General features: G+C 41.5%; 1 protein-coding gene across 1 annotated transcript in view; it reads left to right on the forward strand.

Annotated features, from left to right (window-relative positions):
* The window catches only part of Marchf11 (membrane associated ring-CH-type finger 11), a 114177-nt gene extending 102168 nt beyond the window's left edge, over positions 1-12009 (forward strand). Inside the window, exon 4 of the mRNA XM_005336748.5 lies at positions 9410-12009. Within this exon, the coding sequence (XP_005336805.4) occupies positions 9410-9732 (323 nt within the window). The 3' untranslated portion in view covers positions 9733-12009. The remainder of the gene's footprint in view (positions 1-9409) is intronic.
* Positions 12010-22369: the final 10360 nt, after the last annotated feature.

Genomic DNA, 22369 nt, shown 5'->3' on the forward strand with positions numbered 1-22369 from the left:
TACAGTCTTAGAGAAGGACAAAAAATTCATAGCCAACAATTAAAAATACCATATTCGAAGCCACAAAGATAAATAAATTTTAATTAGATGTTTTAACGTAAATTTTTAAAAATATTGTTCTCAAAGTGACCAGCATGCAGGTACGTGGTGAATTTGTAGTAGAAAGTTTGTCCATTGCAGAAGAAATGCAAAATTATTTGTATTTTCTTCCACTTCCTATTAGGAAAAGTCCACATAATCTCTAAAAACGGGGTTTAGTTCATGGACTAGAATGTGGGAAACAAATGGAAATCTACCAAAATGATTTCAAGTCCTAAAAGCTTTAATTAACACAGAAGATAGATATCAACATTGCTTTCTTACCAAAAAAAATGTTTTCACAAAATCAGAACTTGCAGAGTTATTTATTTTTATGAGTTGTGCAGGTTTTTGTCATCCCCTGTCTCCTATGACACTGTGTATGCTTTAAGAGATTGGAGAAAAATTCACCCATTTTAGTCTTTGGTGTTACCAAAAGGAAATTTTGTCTATTGATTCCTCTGACGGCTGATGATTTTGTGGGCTGAAGAGACTCTAGTGATGTTTAGCTTTGGCCAGAAATGGCTCCTGAGACCAGAGTTCCTGCAGAACTAGCCGAATGGACCAGGCGTCCAGGGTCTAGTTCAGTTCCTGGGTTCAGAAACTAACTATGGACCCTTGAGCCAGTCACACAACATCCCACCTCTGGGTCCCAGAGTCCTCATTCTCCCAAGTGAAAAAGTTGGATTACGTCATACCCAATTTTTTTTTTAATTTTTATTTTAAATTCCGTGACCATATCTGCCAGCCTCTTCTTGGTCTTCCGACCCTTGTGATCTATGATGCTTCCCCTTTGTCACAAGATATTTTATCTGTCCCTGAACTGAGAGGCACAATGATAATTCCTGCAACTGAAATTAAACTAATACTAGTCTGTGCTTCCTGTTACAGGAGCAAGAGATCTATATTATAATCTATAAAAGTATTGGTCTCATTCCTTTATTTCTTTTATGGAAAAAAATCACAACCATAGACCATTTTTTTGCAGGCATTATTGGGCTGGAAACTTAGATGATTTAGTGATTCTCTTTTCCAGTGAATTATTTGAATCCCTTTTAAAAATTTCACCATACCATATATTTTATAACCCATGGTGGAGCTTGCAGCTTTTGTGGAATATTATATGAATGTGCCGATGGTGTATTTATGCTCCAAGGGTTAGCAGTTGAAACTCATGATAACTTCCAATCTATCTACCAAGAAATAAAAAATAATAATAAAATAATTGATTAATGGATTGGCCCTTAGAAAACAAATAGTGAAATAAATGGACAGCTTCTTCTCTCTGTTTTGCCTGGAAATAGCAGAGAAGAATCCACAGCTGCCTCTTAGGCCAGGGCATAGTCATTTTATAAGTATTTGGGTTCCTAATTGCTTGATGCAAGCCAAAAAGACAGTGGGGGAGAGGACTACAGTTTGCTGGGGAAGAACACAAACGTTTATAAAGAATTTTCAATTCTTTTGTTTATAAAGAAATTTTAACTCGTTTCTTTCTGCCATTCCGTGTGTGTGTGTGTGTGTGTGTGTGTGTGTGTGTGTGTGTGTGTATTTTTTTCCCTTGAGGCTAAAACCCATGTTTCATGAAATATAGGCACTGACTCCTAAACCCTTTCCAAATCTAGTTTTGAAATGCATGTCTCAGTCTGTCTTTTGTGTCATAAAATATTAGTTTAATGTTTCAAAGAGCAACACTTGACACATTGTTCTGTTTCAGTGGCACTAGTGCAGCTAGATTAAGTCAATCCTTGTCATCCCTTAGATTCCTGGGATGGGTACCCTCTCCTTTATCTCTCCCTCTCATTTAGGAGAGATTGAGTTCTTGGCATGTACCAGGCCCTGAAGTGGGAATTGATATCCACAGGCAAGAAGGGTGAGGCTTCCACTGTAGGGAGCACACTGCTGGTTAGGGATCCTGGGCATATAAACTGTTTCAGTATAGGTGTCAAGTAAAACAGGGACGGTGCATCCTGTGCACAGTGGTAGATGGTAGAAGGAGCAGATGATTGGTTTTATTTGTATCAGAGAAGAACATGTGCGAGAATCTGGATCTTGACGCATGCTCATCCTACGAATGTCCGAATGGAAGTTCCAGGATCTTCTCTGTTTTATGTTTCAGCTCAGGTTTGTTAAGAAGACAGAATGGGCAGAATTTAGTGCAAGAGACAGCTTTCTGATCCAGCTGACTTGGATTAGGGTCATTTGCTGAAATAGGGACTGCAGGACAGAGCCAATTCAACCTGTGTCACCAGCTTGTTCATCATCAATTACTGAGCAAAAGACTACGCTCCATATGCAAGTGGGCCCTGCAGTCTCATTCTGAATCCAGCAGCATGACATCAGTGCTGCAGATCCAGTGCAAACATGCCCTGCCTATCCAGCCTGGTGACTGCGGGCCTCGTGGAGCAGAGAGGCAGTTCACAGAAAGGACACCAAGTTCCTTTTGTACACTCTCAAGAGAATCTCTGTGACTCTCAGGGCCTTCACTTATTGTGACCAGGCTTCCCTTCACGTGTGCTGCTATCTGCCTTAGGGGGTGGGATGGCTGGCACCATCAGTATTTGGATATTAGCCAATCTCTAGCATCAGAGTGGTGTGTGTGTGTGTGTGTGTGTGTGTGTGTGTGTTGTGGGAAGCTTCCGAATGATTCCTTGTCCTTACCAGGTTTCTCACACACATGATTGTTCTGCCAGTGATAATGATAAATCTGTTTGAGCCCCTGAGCTGTTAGGTTTCATGATCGGCATTCGATTCTCAACCTGGTCCTGTGACTTTTACTTTGTTCTAGACAATTCTGAGAGGAATCAAGGTCTTATCATTTAAAATTACCAATAGAAAAATCAACACTTCTTGAAAGTGCATTTTATATGGACTATTTCTTCACATTATTAATGGATACTATGTCCAATGGATACATTGGACATAGTATTCATTAAAATCCCCATATATTTTTAGCACATTGTGCTTCCCAGAGGCATAGAAATTCATGAAAACTTTGTTTTGTGAACCTGGTGACTTTTGTGATGACATATATATTACCTGTCTATCTTCATCTAAATTTTTTCTTGGGTGTTCTTGTATATTGATGTACAGATTCAGTCCATCAGGAAAAAAAAAATAAACATTCTGTATATATAGAAATAACTATTATTTCTGGTTACTTCTCCAAGATTCATATTAACAAGATATTTAAACTTGTGACATGTTGGGAAATAGTGTTAGTAGAGCTAATGTGTTTTATTACATCGTGGCAAAAATTCCAGCAGAGGGTACCATGGACCACAGTCCTGTTTGTTTAATCCTTTGAAGCCACCATTCTACGGCCTTCACCAAAGAACAGAAATTTAGGAGTTAAAAGTCGGACCTGCCGTACTGTATTTACAAAATATGGGATAGATTGTTTTTATGCTATACAGTTGGCCCTCCCTAACTGTGGGTTCCATATTTTGGATTCAACTAACTCTGTATTAAAAATATTTTTAAAAAAAAAAAAAAAAAAGTAAGGCCTGTTGCTGAGAGAGGCCCTGAACTGTTCTAGAACTCAGGATCGAACAGGACCCAAGCCTCCAGCATGGGTCTGGTCACACTCACTTCCCAGGAGGACACAAGGTTTATTTACAGGCTTCGAATAGGACAGAGAGATAAGAATGCTGGCAAAGGAGAAAAGGTAAAATTAAGCCGGAAATCTTGGACAGTTTTATAACCAAGAGCCTTTTCCGCCAGACACCTGCTGTGAGCGGGCGTGAGTTCTTTAGCCTTCCGAAGCACTGAGCCGTGCCCAGGGCTTTACCTGGGTTCCTTTGTGGTTCCTCTGCCTTTTCCTGAGGGCCTGCATTTCCTGGGAAAGCTGAGGGTGGGGATAACTCACCCAGCACCCAGCAGACAGACAGAGCTCGGGGCAGGCATCATTGCATTGCTGCCTTCAGGTACAGCGCCCCACCCATTCTCTCCTGCGGAGTGGGGGGGGGGGCTGTTTCATTGTTGTCTTCTGCATCTAACAGTGTCAATGACACACAAGGATATTGAAGATGGCACTAATTGTATAATTTGGCTCAAACTGAAGCCTCCAGGACTTAATCTACTTTGAGAATGGTGGGGGGAGGTTTATCTATAAGGTCTCTTATGGTCAGTGTAGGTGGCTTTAACAAAATCTATAGTCTGAGTGGCTTAAGCAACAATTTCTCTTTCTTGTGGTTCTGGGAGCTGGGAAATACAGGGTGTTGGCACAGTTGGTGTCCCATGAGGGCCTTTGTCTTTGCCTCCTGTCAGCTCCCCTCTTCTCATTGTGCCTTCATGTTGCCTTGGTGTGTGCACACACAGAAAGGGAGGGGGAGAGGCCTCTTTTATGTCTCCTCTTCTTTTTATAAGGGCATTTATCTCACCATAATGACCCCACCTCATGACCTCACGTAACTCTGCTCACTTCCCAAAGGCCACCTCCAAATACTGTCACTTTGGGGATTAAGGTTTCATCATGGGAATACAGGGGGACACTGAGATAGTTAGTCCACATTGATCTCTTAGTTGGTCAGTCTACAACTAGAAGAGACCGCCATACACTGGAAGTTTACTATGGATAAGACTGAGGTACTCAGGGTTTATACTGAGACGAATTTGAATCTGATTTTAGCACCTTTGTGATGTAAAAATGGTTAAATTTCTTTAAGTCTCAGTTTCCTCAAATTGATAGTTACAGCATCTATTTGTAGAGTTGCTGTCTAGGTTAAATGAAAATCAAGCATGTAAAACTCTTAGGACAGTTCTTGGAACAAATTTACCCCTGATAAAAATTTTGTTTATAATTTTTGAAAAATAATTACAGCTACCCCAACCAAGGCTGAGACTAGGTGACACAAGGAATGGCAATGTTTGAGGTTTGATTGTTAATATAAGATAAAACTTATTTGACCATAAATTTTTCAACCTTTGTTCAGATGTTGAAGTAGACAGACAAATCAGGTAGGTGTGTGTGTGTGTGTGTGTGTGTGTGTGTGTGTGTGTGTGTTTGTATGTATGTGTGCCTGTGTGTGTGTGCATGTGTGTGTGTGTGTGTGTGTGTGTGTGTGTGTGTGTGTGTGTGTATACCTACAGGTGTGTGAGCAGGTGACCTTATGTACCTTGATCTTCCCCTCATTTCTTTGGGTAATTAATTCTTACCTATTGATAGAATTTCAAAACAAACACACCATTTAAAATTTTGAATATGTTTCACTTGTATCTTTTTTAAAAATTTGTTATATATTTCAGTGGGAATGCATTACAATCCACATTACACATATAGAGCACAATTTTTCATATCTCTGATCGTATACAAAGTATATTCACGCCCCACTCATGTCTTCATAAATGTACTAGGGAATGATGTCCATCTCATCACACCATCTTTTTTACCCTCCTGCCCCCTCCCTTCCCCTCCCACTCTTTGCCCTATTTAGAGTTTGTCTAATCCTCCTATGTTCCCCTTCCCAACTCCACTAGGAATCACTTATACCTTTTTAAAATTTTATTAAAACCAGAAACTATTTAGGCCTGCTTTGTTTTTCAAGATTATTCCCTAACAAAAATGTTCCTTTGCACACCAGACAGGATATGTTTCAGTTAAACCCCAATCTCTCCCCTCTTGCGATACAGAAACACTCCAGGACTCTCCAGACCCCAAATTCCTATAAATCACACTTTGTGGACATCTGTGCCATTTAGTGTAGCTTAGTGCCTAAAGTATTTTGCCTTTACATTTTACAGAAATTGTCATTTCTTTTCCCTGCAGACTTAGTGACTCAGATGACAAAGCAAATCCAATCCTGTTCTCACATGATCTGAAATGTCCAGGTGACAAATTCATTTGATTATCAGTAAGAAAGCATACTCGTATGGTTTTTAAAGGCTGGATTTTCTAGGCACTCTGGGATTGAATACCCAGTGTCAAAAATAAAATAGAATAGATTAGAATAAATAAAATAAAATAATAAAATAAAAACTAAAGGCTGGATTTTCAACATGGGAAATAGACTTGAATGAAGCCTTACCCCTAGATTTATCGTAATCATGTCCTCTCATAACTGCTAGTACAAAAGGCATTTGCCACAACTCCAGAGCACAAAGAAGAAAGGGGTGAAATGCACTGTAGAGGGTGGATGGAGTTCATTATATTTCTGGGAAATCTAAGCTTGCAGAAGGCAAGGAGTGATTCTCTGTGCCCATGAGAGCAAAATGAAATCTAAACATCACTCATAACTTAATGCGATTAAGAAGCTGCCCGTGGAGTTGGAAATTCAAGAGGACTGTGTGTGTCCTCAGGAGAACTTCAAGTGTTTTTTCCTTGGTTAAATTGTGTTGAGAATGTTCTAGAAAGACCTCTGGGGCTTGTGTCTGCACATTGGGTGGATTTATGCATATAGAAATGAAATACCAGGAATAAATATAGTCCCAGTAAGTGAGTTTAAACTCTAGTAAACCACCTGATTCCTGGCCTTTCAAAAGAAATCAATAAAAAAGGAAGAGGATCCTGAGAAAGAGTAGTTTCTACTGGTGAAGCCACCCCTACCCCGCTTCTCACTGCACTTAGTCACAATCAACCTGTCTCAGTCTGTAAATGTCTCATGATTAGTGTGAATGAATATCCCTCGCTGCATAGATTCACTATTGATTTTTAATTGATAATAGTGTCTTGTAGTTATATAGTACCATCTCAGAGGAAATCTGGGGGCTTTATAGTTGATGAATTCCAATTTATCTTAACACTCTCCTGCTGAATGTAAAAATTAGGTATTTCCAACTGCTTTCAAGAGGGAAAAAGAGATCCAGCAAGGTTAAATTATGGCCATGGAGAGTTTAGAAAGCTAATAATAAAATTACCAACTAAAATCTAGTAGTCCTAACTCATGTTTCCTGAAAACTTCTGGTCAATTAGGTCAACATTGACTATTTCTTTGGAAAAAGAATTTGGTCAAAACAGTTTTCCAAAATTGTTATGATTGACAGCAGTTTACATCTGCTGTACCTGGCAGTGTTCAATAATTGGGCTGAATGGATTTTTGCTTATTAGATCAGGTACAGTTTTTAGTCCTATGTTAATATGTTTGGAAGCTTTGAAGTCACATGTATCAGGTTATCTTCTGGTAAAGGAGCAATGTAAAACTTGAATTCTGAGATTGGGTAGGTAAAATCCTGATATTTCAAGGTGTGGCTGTCTCCATCACCTCCCTGACATTATTTTAGCTGACCCAAACTTGCTTTCTCGAACAAAAACACAATTCAGACACCCCTTGTACATATGGGAAGATCAATTAGCCATTCCTCTAGCCTTGGAGATATGGGACTGAGTTTTTCTCTTTCCTCCATTACAGTTGCTACCCATTTTTCCTCTGAGTTATTCCTTCATCCCTCTGTACTATGCTTACTGCTACTCCAGTCTTCATGTATAATACAACAGCCTCCTTTGTTTCCCCAAATTCCTCAATCCACTTAAGATTAATTTTCCTAATTATTTGTAATTTTTGAAATAATTGTAATTTTTGAATCCTACTGGCACAAAAATATACAGAATAATACTTGCAACATCTGTATCCAATCACTTTATTAAAAAATTGCAACATTTGGGATACAGTTGAAAGCCTTCCTTGAAGCCGGCTCTCAATCTCGTTTCTTTCTCTTCCTTCCCATTATCATGAATTTAGTGCTTGTTTTTCTCATGTGTACATTTATACATTCACCGTGTGTGTGTGTGTGTGTGTGTGTGTGTGTATGTGTGTGTCTCCAGAAAAATGTAGAATCGTTTCTTTCAGAAACTTTCATTTTCTCATCATGACTTTCATTATGGTTTTGAGACTCATCCATGTTTCTGGGTACAACTCTGTACCTTTTATGTCATTGCTGTCATTCATTGGATTCATGTTCTGCAATTGCTTGCCATGGTTTTCTTCAAATACAGATAATCATGCAGTAATTTTTTTTTTTTTTTTTTTTTTTGGTACTGGAGATTGAACCCATGGATGCTTTACCTCTGAGCCACATCCCCAGCCCTTTTTTATATTTTAGTTTGAAACTGGGTCTTGCTGAGTTGCTTAGGACCTCCCTAAGTTGCTGAGGCTGGCTTTGAACTTGGATCCTCCTGCCTCAGCCTCCCAAGCCCCTGGGATTACAGGTGTGCACCTTATTCACATGCTTCCTTGTTCACGTTTATGGAAGTTTCTCTGGGGCAGGTACCCAGGGCTCTGAATGCTAGGAGGTTGCAGTGCTCATTAGGTGGAGGATGGTGCTCCTCTCACAGGCCACACTCCCCCTAAAAACAGACTCTTAGTTGACCTCTCGACTGACTTTCAGTGGAATTTCAGTTTCCTCAAAGAGAAGAGACCTTCCCCACTTCTCTATCTGAAGGGACGGACATTTGTTCCAGGTACTCCTTTTCATCAAGAGGTGTCACAAGCTGGACAACTTTTGGGGCTACATGCTGAACAGTAAATGTGCAAAAGTCAGGCTGTGTGCTGGGTGTGGAGAGGGCGGTAGGATGGTTCCACACACAGTGAGCAGTATTGGACTCATGGGTCACTGGTTTGTGGTCCCTGAGATTCTCTTATGACCTGAAAGTCTGCCTCAGGAACATGTAGCCATCAGTCTCACTTCCCAGCGGCCAAGACCCAGGGCTGTGGAGTCAGCCTGCCTGTGTTTGCCTCCCTGCTCCAGCACTTCCGGTTGTGTGTGCTTGGGCAAGGCTCCCCTCCCCGCACACCCCTGGGCTTTGGTTCCCTTGCTTGTGTTTCCTTCACAAGGTTGTGTGAGAACTAAATAGGATAATATACATAAAGCTCAACTAGCTGTTCAATAAACTTTTGTTGCATTGCTGAGGAAAGGACAAATAACAAAAAGGGTATACTGTCTCTACCGTGTGTCAGGCATTGCTTTAGACACTGGGGAGATGGTAGTGACCTTCATATCTGTCTCTTTCCTAATTTGTCAGTTGGGTCCAGGCCCCCTAACATATTGCGTGGCACACAATGGACACAATGTTGAATCAATAAACAAATTTAATGATTCTTCTAAAGAAATGTTAAGTGCCCAAGGTGTGTTCTCTTGCCTCAATGGAGCAAGTAAATCATACCCATGGCTGCTTAACTCTACATGGCAGTTACTTTTCGAATATTGATTCTTTCTGTATGATATGGGTGGTAGCTTGTCAGGAGTCATAATATTGGCATAGTCAGAATACTGTATTTTGATGGGGATGAATAACACAGAATGGACTATTTCTTGAATCCTTTTTTTTTTTTTTTTTTAATACAAAGTAAGTTTCCCAACTTTTGATCAGGACGTCTTATTTTCCCCCCTTGGATTTCAGGTCTCATTGTCCATGAAGGAGCTGCAGTTTACAGAGTGTTTAAACGCTGGAGAGCTGTGAATTTGCACTGGGATGTGTTAAATTATGACAAAGCCACAGACATTGAAGAGAGCAGCCGGGGAGAGTCTTCCACGAGTAGGACTTTATGGTTGCCACTGACGGCTCTGCGGAGCAGAAACTTGGTCCACCCAACGCAGCTCACCTCGCCAAGGTTCCAGTGTGGCTACGTGCTCTTGCATCTCTTCAACCGGATGAGGCCCCAGGAGGATTTGTCAGAAGATAACAGCTCGGGAGAGGTTGTGATGAGAGTGACTTCAGTGTGACAAACACATTTGATGATGCAGTGCGGACCACCCTGCACATTTCGGAATGTAATTGCAATGAATGGAGAAACCATAGCACTTCTAAAAAAAAACACTCATCTATGAACTTTTTAAAATTTATGCTTTTTATATGAACATTTGAATTGCAAATACATTTTTCTGAAAAAAAAAGAGAGTCTTCTTGTTCTTTGTTTTCTGATTTGTCACATATTTTATAAGTTAGTACTTGAAATCATTATACATATAATTTAACTCTATTGGGTTAAAAGAATGATGAAAGTTATCCTTAAGTCAAAACTATTTTTTCTTGCTTCTTTTAAATATATTTTTACCAAATTTCCTGCTGCACGTGTAATTTTTCTGACACAGTACGAATGGGGAAGCGGTTTAGAGTGCTGTGGGAAGACTCCCAAGTGCCCATCGAGGGTACAGAACAGGCGCTGCTGTGGCACTCAGGGCTGGGGCTACTTGTGCCTCGTGCTGTTGGCAGGATTCAGTGTGGCTTTTCAATGTGATGAAAAACAACTGGTCGCCAGCAATGCAAGTTCTAGGAACGGCACAGAGAGCATCTCAAAGAATAAATAGGAGCAAAATAATGTGGTTTTATTCCAGTTCATATTAAACGGCGAGGCTGGCTAATTCCAGTTCTCAAAGCTCCCCAGAACATTGCACCATATACGTGTTATAATAATACTAACTCAAAGATAATGCTGCCTCGCATTGGCACAGACCGTTAATAGACCCATCACAGTTAGTTCCATTAATTAGTGTCTTGAATTATCTGAGCACCGTCTTAATTAGATTTTTCCTTTTGAAAAACCGTATGTATCTTCCTAATCATTTAAATATATTCCTATTACTTGGTCTAATGAAGTCCTAAAAAGTATGTTTGCCAGCTGTGAGAAGTCTTTCTCTAGATGACTCAATCAGTATTTTTTAAAATGAAAAAGAGGAAAAGATAAATGCAGCTATTGACTCCCCAGGAACAGGTTACTAACTAGTGGTACCTGGGACTTTTCCACCTTTGGATCTCCTATTGGAGGTAATTGTCACATTTTAATGGGTAGCGACAAGAGATGAGAGGGCAGATGGGCATACTTCCCTCAGAAACATGAGTTGAACATGCTGGCTGTTTGAAGCAATTAATTAGATTTTAAAATATATGAAATATAGGTGATGTACCCTAATGCTTTATGTTCTATTTATGTTGACAATAGAATAGGTAGAATTGTGATTCCCACATAGCAAATTCTCCCACTTCTTAAAAACATATTTTTCCAGTTGAAAATCTTTGTCAGAGAGGAGAAGGTATGAAAATTTGCAGAAAAGTGAAGAATGAATCACAAAGTCATGAAAGAATGAAAATCCAACATTAGTTAGAGACACATCTAGATCCAGAGGGTGAGCATGTTGAGCATTCCGTTGCCAAACTGTGAGGGTCTCGCTTGTTTTAAGCTGATGTTAAATGAGTACAGTCCTGGTGGCTTCCCGGATGGTTTAATCATTAAGGCAAGTCATAACAGCTCATCGTCTAATGGAGAATAATTCTAGCTACTACTGAGAGTACAATATAGAGCATTGTTTTAAAAACGCAGGTCTAAGAGGTTGGGGTTATGGCTCAGTGATAGAGCACTTGCCACGCATATGTGAGGCACTGGCTTCAATTCTTAGCACCACATATAAATAAATGAATAAAATAAATATTAAACAATATTAAAACACTGGACTAAGACTTTAGACACAAGTGCTACAGCATGTTACTATTCTGCCTTTGAATTAGTGTGCACCTTTGTATCCACATCAACTTACTTGAAAACAAGAAGGGGCAGAGGATGAGAATCCCTCTCTGCTGCATTGAATGGGGTTTAAGGTGGAGACCTCTGGATATGAGAGCTCCTAATAGAAAGGACAACTGAATGGAAGCCTCCTTCCATCCAAGGACTTTGCCCTTTGGGTTTACCTTCTGTCTGTAACCTGTATACCCACTCACTGTCTCCATGGCTCCTACCTCCTATAACACAAACACATGCATACCAGCACACAATTCAAATCAACACTGGAAGAAGAATCTAGCAGAATTTCCACTCAAAAAAAAAGGGCCATTCCTGAAAAGATTGCATAAAAATTCAAGTGTGGGCACATGCACTTAGAAAATTGAGCTCATTGCTATAAAATAATTAAAAATTTTAATAACATGCTATATGATTTATGATGATATAAACTATTATCTTTTCAACTGTTAATGTCATAATTCAAACTCAAGCTACTTTCAATGCCAAGAACATTTATGATAAGGAAATGAGTTGGAAATAATTATTTTCAAATCTTTCCAATATTATAAAAATTTAGAAAATGCACTCCGCCTGTCTGTTTTGAATCATTCATTTCCAATCTAAGAAATTTATGGAGCACCTTCTATGTGCCAGATGGATAGCAGAGGAGCCTTGGTGTATGGGGACATCCTGCAGTGCATCCTACATGTTGGTGAGCTAAGTGGCAGGTCAGAGGTAATGAATTGTCCCTGTGGGGCATCTGGGGAAGGTGTCACTGCGGGGGACTGATGTTAGTAAACATTTGCAAATCAGCAAAGGAGCAATGGGGAAAGAGAGGCATATTCCAGCAATGGAAGGATTTTTGGTGGGAAAGCCCTGGGTACAGGAGGGAACAGGATCCCAGTCTATAGGGTCGGTAGGTATCTGGGACTGAATCCCACAGGGAACCATGGAAAAATGGTGGGCTGCAGCTTGTGGTAAGGTTTGGCCGTGTCATTCCTGGGGGATGGATGTTCTGTCTCCATCAACAGCTGTAGACTCAAAAATGGCGTAGAAAATCGGGGCATCAGATGGGAACACTTCCTTCCTTCTTTCTCCCGAGGAGATAGCAAAACCCATAATTCCGAGTAGGAAAGCACATCAAAGATCCTATGAAGCAGAGGGTAATTTCTCCATTAAAAATTCCACCACTTTCCAGAGTAAATATTTTTTTAATCTGATTTAGCTTCAATATAACCTTTTTATTTTTTATTCTCTACATCCCATTGAAAACATACCCAATTAACCAAGTTCTGTCTCTTGCTTTTGCTTCAGCCTAGGTAGGGCTGAGTCTCTTTTCTATGTTTCCCCTATAGGTCAGTGATGTTAGGAAGGACTATTGTTTTTGCTGACATGTGAATGCTCCTTCCTCCCTTTTCTTTGGAGTCAAATAGCAAAAGAAGCTTTGCTGCTCCAAGTAATACAAAAGCTGTCATCCAGCTACTAAACATAGGTCTTGTTTTGTCCATATTTTCCTGTATAGTTTATTTTTTTTACTCACATTTTAATGACAGCAATTTACAAATGCCTGACCCATGAAACTTTTCTTTCCAAGTTCATCCTGTCTCAAACTAAGTTATGGTAAAGTTTGAGGTTGTTCTCCCTATATAATAAATATTATGATAACATCATGCAACATGTCATATAAAATGTGTGTTTTTTAATGTTATATAATTTATGTTGTGTAATTTTATGTCATTTGTTTTCATAAAACAATCGAATGTCTCATGCACTAAATAATAATTGTTAAAGATCTTAAAAAGATATGTAAGGCATTGAGCTTAGTTCCAGTTTTCTAATTCAGAGAAAATGTTCCCATCCTGTGTGTCTCATGCAGAGCTGCAGCAAATGCTGTCATTTACAGTGAAGCACTGAGCTCTGGACCACAGTGGTACCTGGGACTAATTCATTACCTTCATCAGGTACCATTTTCCACATTGTGAATTTATCTTGCTAATTCACCAAGGAGTTTAAAATTGTCATAAGGCAGTTTCCCCTAGAACACTCAGGATACGAGGAGCCAGTGAGAGAATGAAAATCATATGTGATTATCTATGAAGTTTTGGTGATATGCTCGTTTTAAAAATTATTATCAAAATAACCAAAGTTGTGGCTTAGGAGCATTCTTTAGTTGTGCTCTCGCAGTGTGCTAACTGACCACACTGATCAAAACCTTGTTCATGCCCCTCTCAGGACTCTTACTTCTCTTTGTCCCCATTGATTCTGGCTTAGACAAACAAGGTGGCATCATCCCCTTTCATGCCATCGTGGAAACTGTTATCCAGGCACATAACAAAGCTCCTTGCTTATCCCTGTTTGGCACATTAATGAGGATTAGCTCCCAAAGGCAGTTGGGGAAGCTGCCCAGGAGGTGGCATGGGTAGAGAGGGGACAAGGCAAGTGGAGTAGCCCCAGTTTTCCTGGGAGGGAACAAGGGAAGACTGCCTGGACACAGGAGAGGAGACAGGCTCATTTTCAAACTCTACGGCCTCATGGAGGATGAAGAAAAGGTAGCAGGCATCTACCATCTCAGAGGGAGCATCCCGTTGCCCACATGAGAATTTAAGAACACACGGAGAGGACAATTGACACCGAGGGTCAGGGACAGTTTTCTGTAGTATTTAACCTCTAAACCCAGCACCTGAAAAGCAGGAATTGACTCAAGAGGGAGAGGCAGAGTGTGCAGGAGAAGCAGGTATTGGGGGAGGAGCAGGACACCCTTATATATGAGGAGGAGGAAGAAAGAAAGAGAGGGTGGCTGAGAGCAAGAGGAGGTAGCAGATGACACATAACCACAAATTCCTCCTGGGCCCACAAGGCAGCTATGAGCAGCAGATGTGAGTCCAAAAATTAGGAGCACAGTCTGCTGGAAGTGGACATGTCAAGAGGTCATTGAGAGCCTGGCCTGGGGGGAGGGGGAGGGGTAACCGAGAGTGTGTCAAAATGGGAAGGAAAATGAAGGGGGTTAAATGTTGTTAGAAGACAAGGGGAAAGACTGCTTCAAAAGGCAGGAAGATGTTGCTGAAAGGTCGCTCAGGGCCAGGAAGCAGCCAGGGCTTGAGCAGCCAGCCCCCCTGGTGCTCTGGGCAGAAGCAGCTCCAGGGACGCTTCAGGTGGAGGAGAAGCCATGATCTAATAGTGAGTGACCGTGCAAAGGAGGCTGGCTGTAAAACCTCAAAGCAGGTTTCTTCTCCTCCTCCTTTTCCCTTTTTATTCCTTTTGTTTTTCTCTTCTCCTTTTCAAGGCACGGAGCTCCTTAAGCGTGTATCAGTGGTGTTGGAAAGGAGCTGGGTGAGTTGGGGATACAGTTGAGAAACTGAGAATGTAAACAACTAAGTGATCCTCAAGGATGCTCCCTGAGGAGGGCAGGGAGGCTGGGATCTGGAGCCTGAACAGGTTGGACCTTCAGTTTCAATCAGAGGGGAAGAAGGAAAGGTGTGGGGAGGGTTTCGGGTAAGCATGTAGCTTGGTGGAAGAAGTCTGAATGCCTCTGCCTGGTGGTTTCTGCGTTCTCTTTGAAACAGGAAAGAAGACGCCTCAAATCCAATTTATCCCAAATAGAGCTCTTTGTTTCTCCTTCTCTGTGTCATCCCTAAATCTCAGTTCCTTTGTACCCACACTCAATCCACTAGTGAATTCCTTCGGTTTATCCCTTAATATTTCCCCCCAAATCTAATTACTGGACATGACCTTTCTTGCTGGTATAAATCTCTCATGGGAACTATCACAATTGCTGCCTAAATCTAGTTGTACTGAGTTGAATGGTGTGCCCCGCCCCGCAAATTAATGACCCCCTGGAACCTAGTTATGTGAACTTGGTTGGGAGTAGGGCTTCGCACATGTAATTAGTTAAGAGGGGGCAGATGGGTCCTCAACCCTATGACTAAGGCCACTATAAGAAACCACACTGGACTCTCACAGGCACATAAGGAAGGGCACCATGTAACGATGAAGGCAGAAGGTTGGGGTGACACAGCAGCAAGCAGAGGGCACCAGGACAATTGGCAGCCACCAGGAGTGAAGAAGAGGTGGAAGGGAAACTCTTCCTGGGCTTCAGAGGGAACATGGCCTTGCTGGCACCTCGGTTTGGGACTTTTGGCCTCCAGAAGAACGATGGACTAAATTTGGGTTGTTTTACACCACCCAGCTTTGGCACTGTGTTATGGGGGCTCCAGGAAATGAGCTTTCCCCTCCTAATCCCAGCCCAGCAGAGCAGCAGCAGCAGCACCCTTGCACAATGAAATTCAGGTCTTGCCACTCTTCCACTCAGACACCCTCTGATGAGGTCCCATCTCACCCAGAATGAAGCCAATGTCCTTGCAAAGTCCCACGAGGTCCTAGGGACCTGCCCCTGGCTGCCCCTCTGCTGGCAGCCCCACCACTCTCTTCACTTGCTCGGCCTGGCTCATGCTGGGTTTCAAACCCTTGAAGCACATCCCTGCTGCAGAGCTCTGGCGCTGGCTTCTCCCCCCACCCAGAACACTGTTGCCCACATGCCCTCATGACCCACCTGGCTTTCTTCCTGTTCTGAGGTCCTCCCAGACCACAGGAAAATGGCACCTTCCTCTCACTCTCTGCTTTACTTTCCTCGTAGAGTCTTTGACCACGGACATAATACATGCACATTTATTGATTACTCTTTTCCTCCCCCAGACCATAAGCTCCATGAAAGCCGGGACCATATATATTTTATTCGCTGTTGATTCTCTAGTACCTAGAAGAGGGACTGGTATAGAGGGGGTTCTGAAAAAAATATTTTTTGAAAAAAAATCAATAAATGAATTTTGTAATAATAAGAGGAAATGTTGAGCTGAGAATTGCTTGTTGAAAGTTTTAAAAGAAATGTGGCAGAAAAATGGGGAAGAGACTGAGAAAGAAAAAGTGTTTCCTGGGACACTGAAGTGACAGGTGACATTGATACCCCAGTTACCTGTGACAAGTTCTGCTCCACCACTAGTTACTGGTGACAAGTTCTGTTTCTTCATGTGTTGGAGTTTATCATTAGAGAAGCAGTTCCAGGCAAACATATAAAGCAGTGTTTATTTAAAGAAGGGGTAACAGACTTCTGCTGGGAGGGAGAAGGGAGCCATATTGTATCCCAAGAAGAGGCATTCGGCCTTTTTTATATGTCCTAGGCTTCCTTTGTTCTCCTGCTCTCTTCCTCTTATCTCTCTCCTTCCAGCTTATGGGATGGCCAAAGGTTGAGAAGCAGATGGATGGGGGAAGGGCCGGATGGAGCAGTCCAGGACACATTAATTAACAACTTTATAACTCCCTGTAGGGAGGGGGAATTCCTGGGACGGGTTACTTTAGCTACAGGTTGGAGCAGGGGCAGGTTATCTTGATAGGGTGGAGGAAGGGCTCTGAAGGCATTAACATTTCAAATCCACATTCTCGGGGGATCTGACCCTTCTCTGTCTGCCTAATTCTGGCTTCAATGTCAGAAGCTGGGAATTTGCAGCATCACTCCTGTGAGGATCTCTGCACTTGGATTAAGCATAAAGGCTTACAAAAATCAGGTTACATTATATAGAAAAAGAACCTGCTTATCATTGGCATGTCATTAACATATTTTTCATTTTAAAAAATCATGTGACAATGTTTAAAGCAAAAAACAAATCACCATCACCACCTGCTAGGAGTCTGCAGCACATCTGCTGATCAGATTGGAGAACCTCTAACACATGCCAGTCCTGCTCCTTCTTCTCCTCCCCCCTCCTCTTCTTTTTCTTCCTCTTCATCCTAATTGTCATCTAGTTCCCCCTCCCCGCCTCTTCCCTTTCTTCTTTTTCATCACCCCAGACACCATTACTGGCATCTGCAATTAACTTCAATTCCCTCTTCACAACACACCTCTTCCTGGTTGCCATCATTTCAGAAACAATAAAGGAATCTAATTTATATGAAGTTTGGAAAATGTTTTATATTTCCTGAATTGTTCTTCTTTCCAGTAGTTATTATATATCAGCTAAGATCCTTGGAAAATCCCTTGCGATATCTTAAGGGGATTTGTGCCTAGAGTAAAGTCCCTGAATGAAAGACTTTCAGGAGCACCTTAAGATGAGCTGCCTGCTGCTCCTGGTTCAATGCACTGGGCTACATTTAATCTTATCGTTGCATGTCTTGAATTAGTCCAAGGTTTATTGAATAATCAATTTCTCATCCTATGAGTTTCCTGGAGCTTCCTCTTTGGGCCACAAAAATGTCTATCTAATCAACATATAAATGCCTTCAGTAGCATACTGGGGATCAACAGAGTCACATCAAATTCCATGAAGGGTTTCCCAGTTAAGGAAAGAACGAGAGAGTTTAGAAAGAGCCAGGTTAAGCGGTTCAATGTCTACCTGGAAACAATACTGAAGGTATTTGCCTAAGAGTTACTCAGTGTGGAGTCATTGCTGACTGTCTGCTGTATCAGCCCAGAAGCACATGAGAGACAGTGTTATAACACCCTTTCCCTATTTTCATAATGCATATGAGTCAGAAGTTTGGATTTGGCAAGTGTAGCTTATCAAGTCCAAACCTCAAATGAATCTCATTAACACGGGTGGATTTCCACAGCAGCACTCTCTGTCGGATTTTTGCTACAGTTAAAACAGCTATCACTTCCTGGGGCTCAATTAAATGATGGGGAGGAAGGACCCTAAGATTCTACTTCTGGTACCCCAGTTGCATCTGGAGGTGCTCCACCACTTTGACCCAGTGCTTAAAGAAGAGAACTGTGGTGTGTGTGTGTGTGTGTGTGTGTGTGTGTGTGTGTGTGTCTGTTCTCATGTGCATGTATGTCTGTGTGGAGAGCTGGTGGACAGAGGGCTGTGGTCTGGGTAAAGAACCAGAAGCTGTTCCTGGCTCCATGCTACCATTAAATACTTTCCCCCAGCCTCCCCTCCAAATGAGACCGAGTTCTTCCCAGGAGGGAGGTGCCAACACATAGATCATGAAACAAACAGAAGATAATGACTCAGACTGGTTTTCTATTTCTGTTGTAACAAATTAACACATGCTTAGTCGCTTAAGATAACACAAAGTCATTGCCGTATAGGCATAGAGACCAGAGGTCCAAAACAGATCCCAAGGGGCTAAGACCCAGGGGTCCACAGGGCTGGCTGTCCCAGAGGCTCTAGGGGACACCAAGTCTGCAGGTCTTCCAGCTCCCACAGGCCCCTCCCACATCTCCAAAGCACACCATTTCACTACTGCTTCCCTGACATGTCTCCTCTCTGACTTCAACTCTTCTGTCCCTGTCCTTTAAGGACCCTTGTGATGACATCAGACTAATCTTGTCAACCCCAGACCCTTAACTTAATCACAGCTGCCAATCATTCCTGCCACCACACACTTGTAGACTTGGGGATGGTGACATGTACCTCTCTGCAGGGCCCTGATCCTGCCTTCCACAGACAAGTTGGTCAGGCTGCCAGCACCTTATTCTGAGTGTCTGAATTTTGGCTAAGGATGCCATTTCTAAGCTTGGGCCTCAGGTAGGTATGGGTACCACTCTGAAAAATTCTCTGTACAAACCCAATTTGGGGGGGTAGGGGATACCAGGGGATTGAACTCAGGGCCATTCAGCCACTAAGCCACATCTCCAGCCCTATTTTGTATTTTATTTGGAGATAGGGTCTCACTGAGTTGCTTAGCACCTTACTTTTATTGAGGCTGCCTTTGAACTCGTGATCCTCCTGTCTCAGCCTCCTAAACTGCTGGGATTACAGGTGTGCGCCACCTCACCGGGCCAAACAAGAGATGTTTTGAGAGATGTCTTCATTGCATTTGAGTATCAATTTACGGTTAAATCCCAGCTGTATGAGGAGTCTAGGCCACCAACTAGAGCAACAGGGACGAGACAGAGATGGTGGGGGACACTGCTCTGACCTCACTTCCATGACTCAGAGCCTACAGACACTTCAACTACGAAGACTAAGTACTCCACCACCACACACGGATCACCCCCGAGGTCATTGTGCCAAGTAAAATAAGCCAGATCCAAAAAGAAAAATATGGCATGATATCATTTGTAAATGGAATCTTTAAAACAAAACAAATCAAAAGTCAAATACATAGAGAGTTAAAGCACCAGGGCTGAAGTGTGGGGGCAGAAGTGAAATGCAAATATGTAGGGTGAATAAGTTGGAAGATCTAATGTGCAAGGACCACAGTTAAGGGTAAAGTATTGTATTCAGGATTTCTGTAAAATAAGCAGATTGCAGTTGCCCTTGCCTTAGGGAGGTGAGGGGAATGGGAAGCTATGTGCAATGATGGATATATTCATTTGACCCACATAATCACCATTTTGCTCTACGTATGTGTTCTATGACATCATGTTGTATGCCTTCAATATACATAGCAAAATCTATTTTTTTAAGAGTGTTGAGACTGCTGATCTCAGCAGTCCTCCTAGAGTTGAAAATCGCTGACCTGCTCACACTCTGTGAGGACCCATGGCAGAGCAATCTGCTTCCATTTCTTACTAATCTGTTTATGGCAGAGAGCTCCCAGGACCCCCTTCATGAATTAAGAAGCCAGTGAAAAAAATCACTGTGACCAAATAGGGTCAGAAGGAATTCTAAGCAATATTGTGTTCTCCAGATTCCATTTGCTTTTATTTGTATTTATTGGTTATTGATATTTAGCTTTAGAATTATTTAAATCCTATAATTTGGAAATTACGGATGTGAATTCTTTCTAGAAGTAATATCTTTAGAATTCAATCAGGTGAGTACCTCCTTCAATGTGATTTTCCATTGTAATGATTAGATAAAATGACTCATTTGAAGATGCTCAGTGTTTGATTTAGAGAAGACAGCAGCTTACATTGACAAGTCCTCGCCAGGTGTTAGGCACTGTTTGGGACAGATGCTGTTTCTATGATATGGATGGAGAAACTGGCACAAGTGAAAGGTAGAAATGTGGAAGGTGCCCTGTTGGTGAGTGGCAGAGCGGGGCAAAGACTCCCTGGATCTGATTGAAGTGCCCTTTACTTTCACTTAATTGTTTTAGAGTCATCTAAAGGTGAAACTTGGATATAACTCATTCCCACCCCCCTTTCCCTACGTAGCCAAATAAAGGAATTTAAAGATTTGTCAGGTCCAGTGGCTAAGACCTTGCACGATTGCCACAATGGACCCCCACCCCACCTGTCAGCTGACCAACACTTACATGCATTTCTTTTAACTCTGAAAACTCAGGTTGCTTGGCCAGCCCCATAGCCACCCCTACTACCTCATACCTTGCCTCTTGCAAAAGAAACACATGTTTAGTTTCACAGGTGGACTCATTCCTCCAGTTGTCCTTTGGTGAGAGGCAGCCAGTGCCACAGTTCTGGCCAATGAGAATCCAGTTAGATCACCTCTGGGAAATGCTTTGATTCCTTGATAAAAAGAAGCAGACTGCTGACATTCCCACTCCCTTTCACTTGGAAGCAGCAATCTTGAAGTCATGAGGACAATAAAGTTCAGACGTGTTGGCTCTTACGTCACTCAGCATTTGAACTGATGCCAGCAGCTGCTTATCTCTTTGTATCTTGTTGCATAAGAAAAATAAAATTCTGTTTATGAGGTTGGATCTTTTTTTTTTTTTTTGGCTTTGTTTTGTTTTGCTTTGGGGTGGGGGGAGGCATTCCCATTGCCCAGTGAACATCAGATTCCTCAAAGTCCTAATGATTGCATTATGGAATTTTCAGACAAAGTTGAGTCTTTCTTGAATGTCTTTATTTTCTTTGTTTTCACATCAAAACTCTGCTGAATTCTAAGGTGTAAAACCCCAAAATACCTTGAATCTATCCTCCTATAGGTTCCATGAGCATCTTGAAGTAACATGTTAAAAGCTAAACTTGTCATCTTCTTCCCTCAATTCTAAGTCTCATAAGTTCCTTTCCTCAAAAAATGGCACCACAATCTGATCCTAGCACCTGCATTGGGGGTGTAGATAATTTTCTCTGGTCTTTGGGCATCAGTCATGGTTCTGTTACTCTGTCACCTGGTTTTGCAAGAAGATTGCTCCAAGGAGGTTCAGCCACCACTCTTCACTGTGTCTTCCCATTTAGGTTCTCACTAGGACACTCACCATCTGGGTCTCACCAAGTCTTGCAATCTGTTCCAGGATTTGGGCTCTCTGTCCTTATGTAACTTACCTGTCCCAGATCTTAAAAACATTTAGCATATGTGCTAATACATTTTTCTTATAAATTAATTTTATTGGGCTTTATTGGATACACTGCAAAATGCATACATCAAACATAAAGTTGATGAGACAGATGTATACACCTGTGAAAGAAGCATATCAATCAAGGTGTAGAATGTATTCATCACCCTGGGTCATTGCTTTATATCCCTTCTCAGTTTCTAAACCACAGACAATCTCTGTTATAATTTCTATTGAGATAGATTAGTTTTGGCTGTTCTTAAACTTCATATAAGTGAAATGTGAATAGACTATTACCACTGTATATGCATTTATATCTGACAACTTTTGCTTCTCAAAAGCTTTTGAGATCCATCCATATCATTGTGCATATCAGCTATTTTTTTATATTAGAGAGTAGTATTCTATTGCAGGAATATATCAAAATTTGCTTATCCATTATCTTTGATGAGCATTTAAGCCATTTTCAGTTTAGGGCTGTTACAGAGAAAATGGCTATGAACTTTCTTGCACAAGTATTTTTATGAACATATGCTTTAAGATATTTCCCTTGGGTAAACATACCTGTGATTAGAACTGCTGGTCGGAGTTTAAACAAAAGCTATGTGACCTTTTAGTATAATTAAGCCCTCCAACTTCATCTTTTTATTTTTCCCTGTCAAAATGGATTTAATTATTCTGAA

This window comes from Ictidomys tridecemlineatus, chromosome 1 (assembly GCF_052094955.1).
Source record: "Ictidomys tridecemlineatus isolate mIctTri1 chromosome 1, mIctTri1.hap1, whole genome shotgun sequence".
Lineage (NCBI taxonomy): Eukaryota > Metazoa > Chordata > Mammalia > Rodentia > Sciuridae > Ictidomys > Ictidomys tridecemlineatus.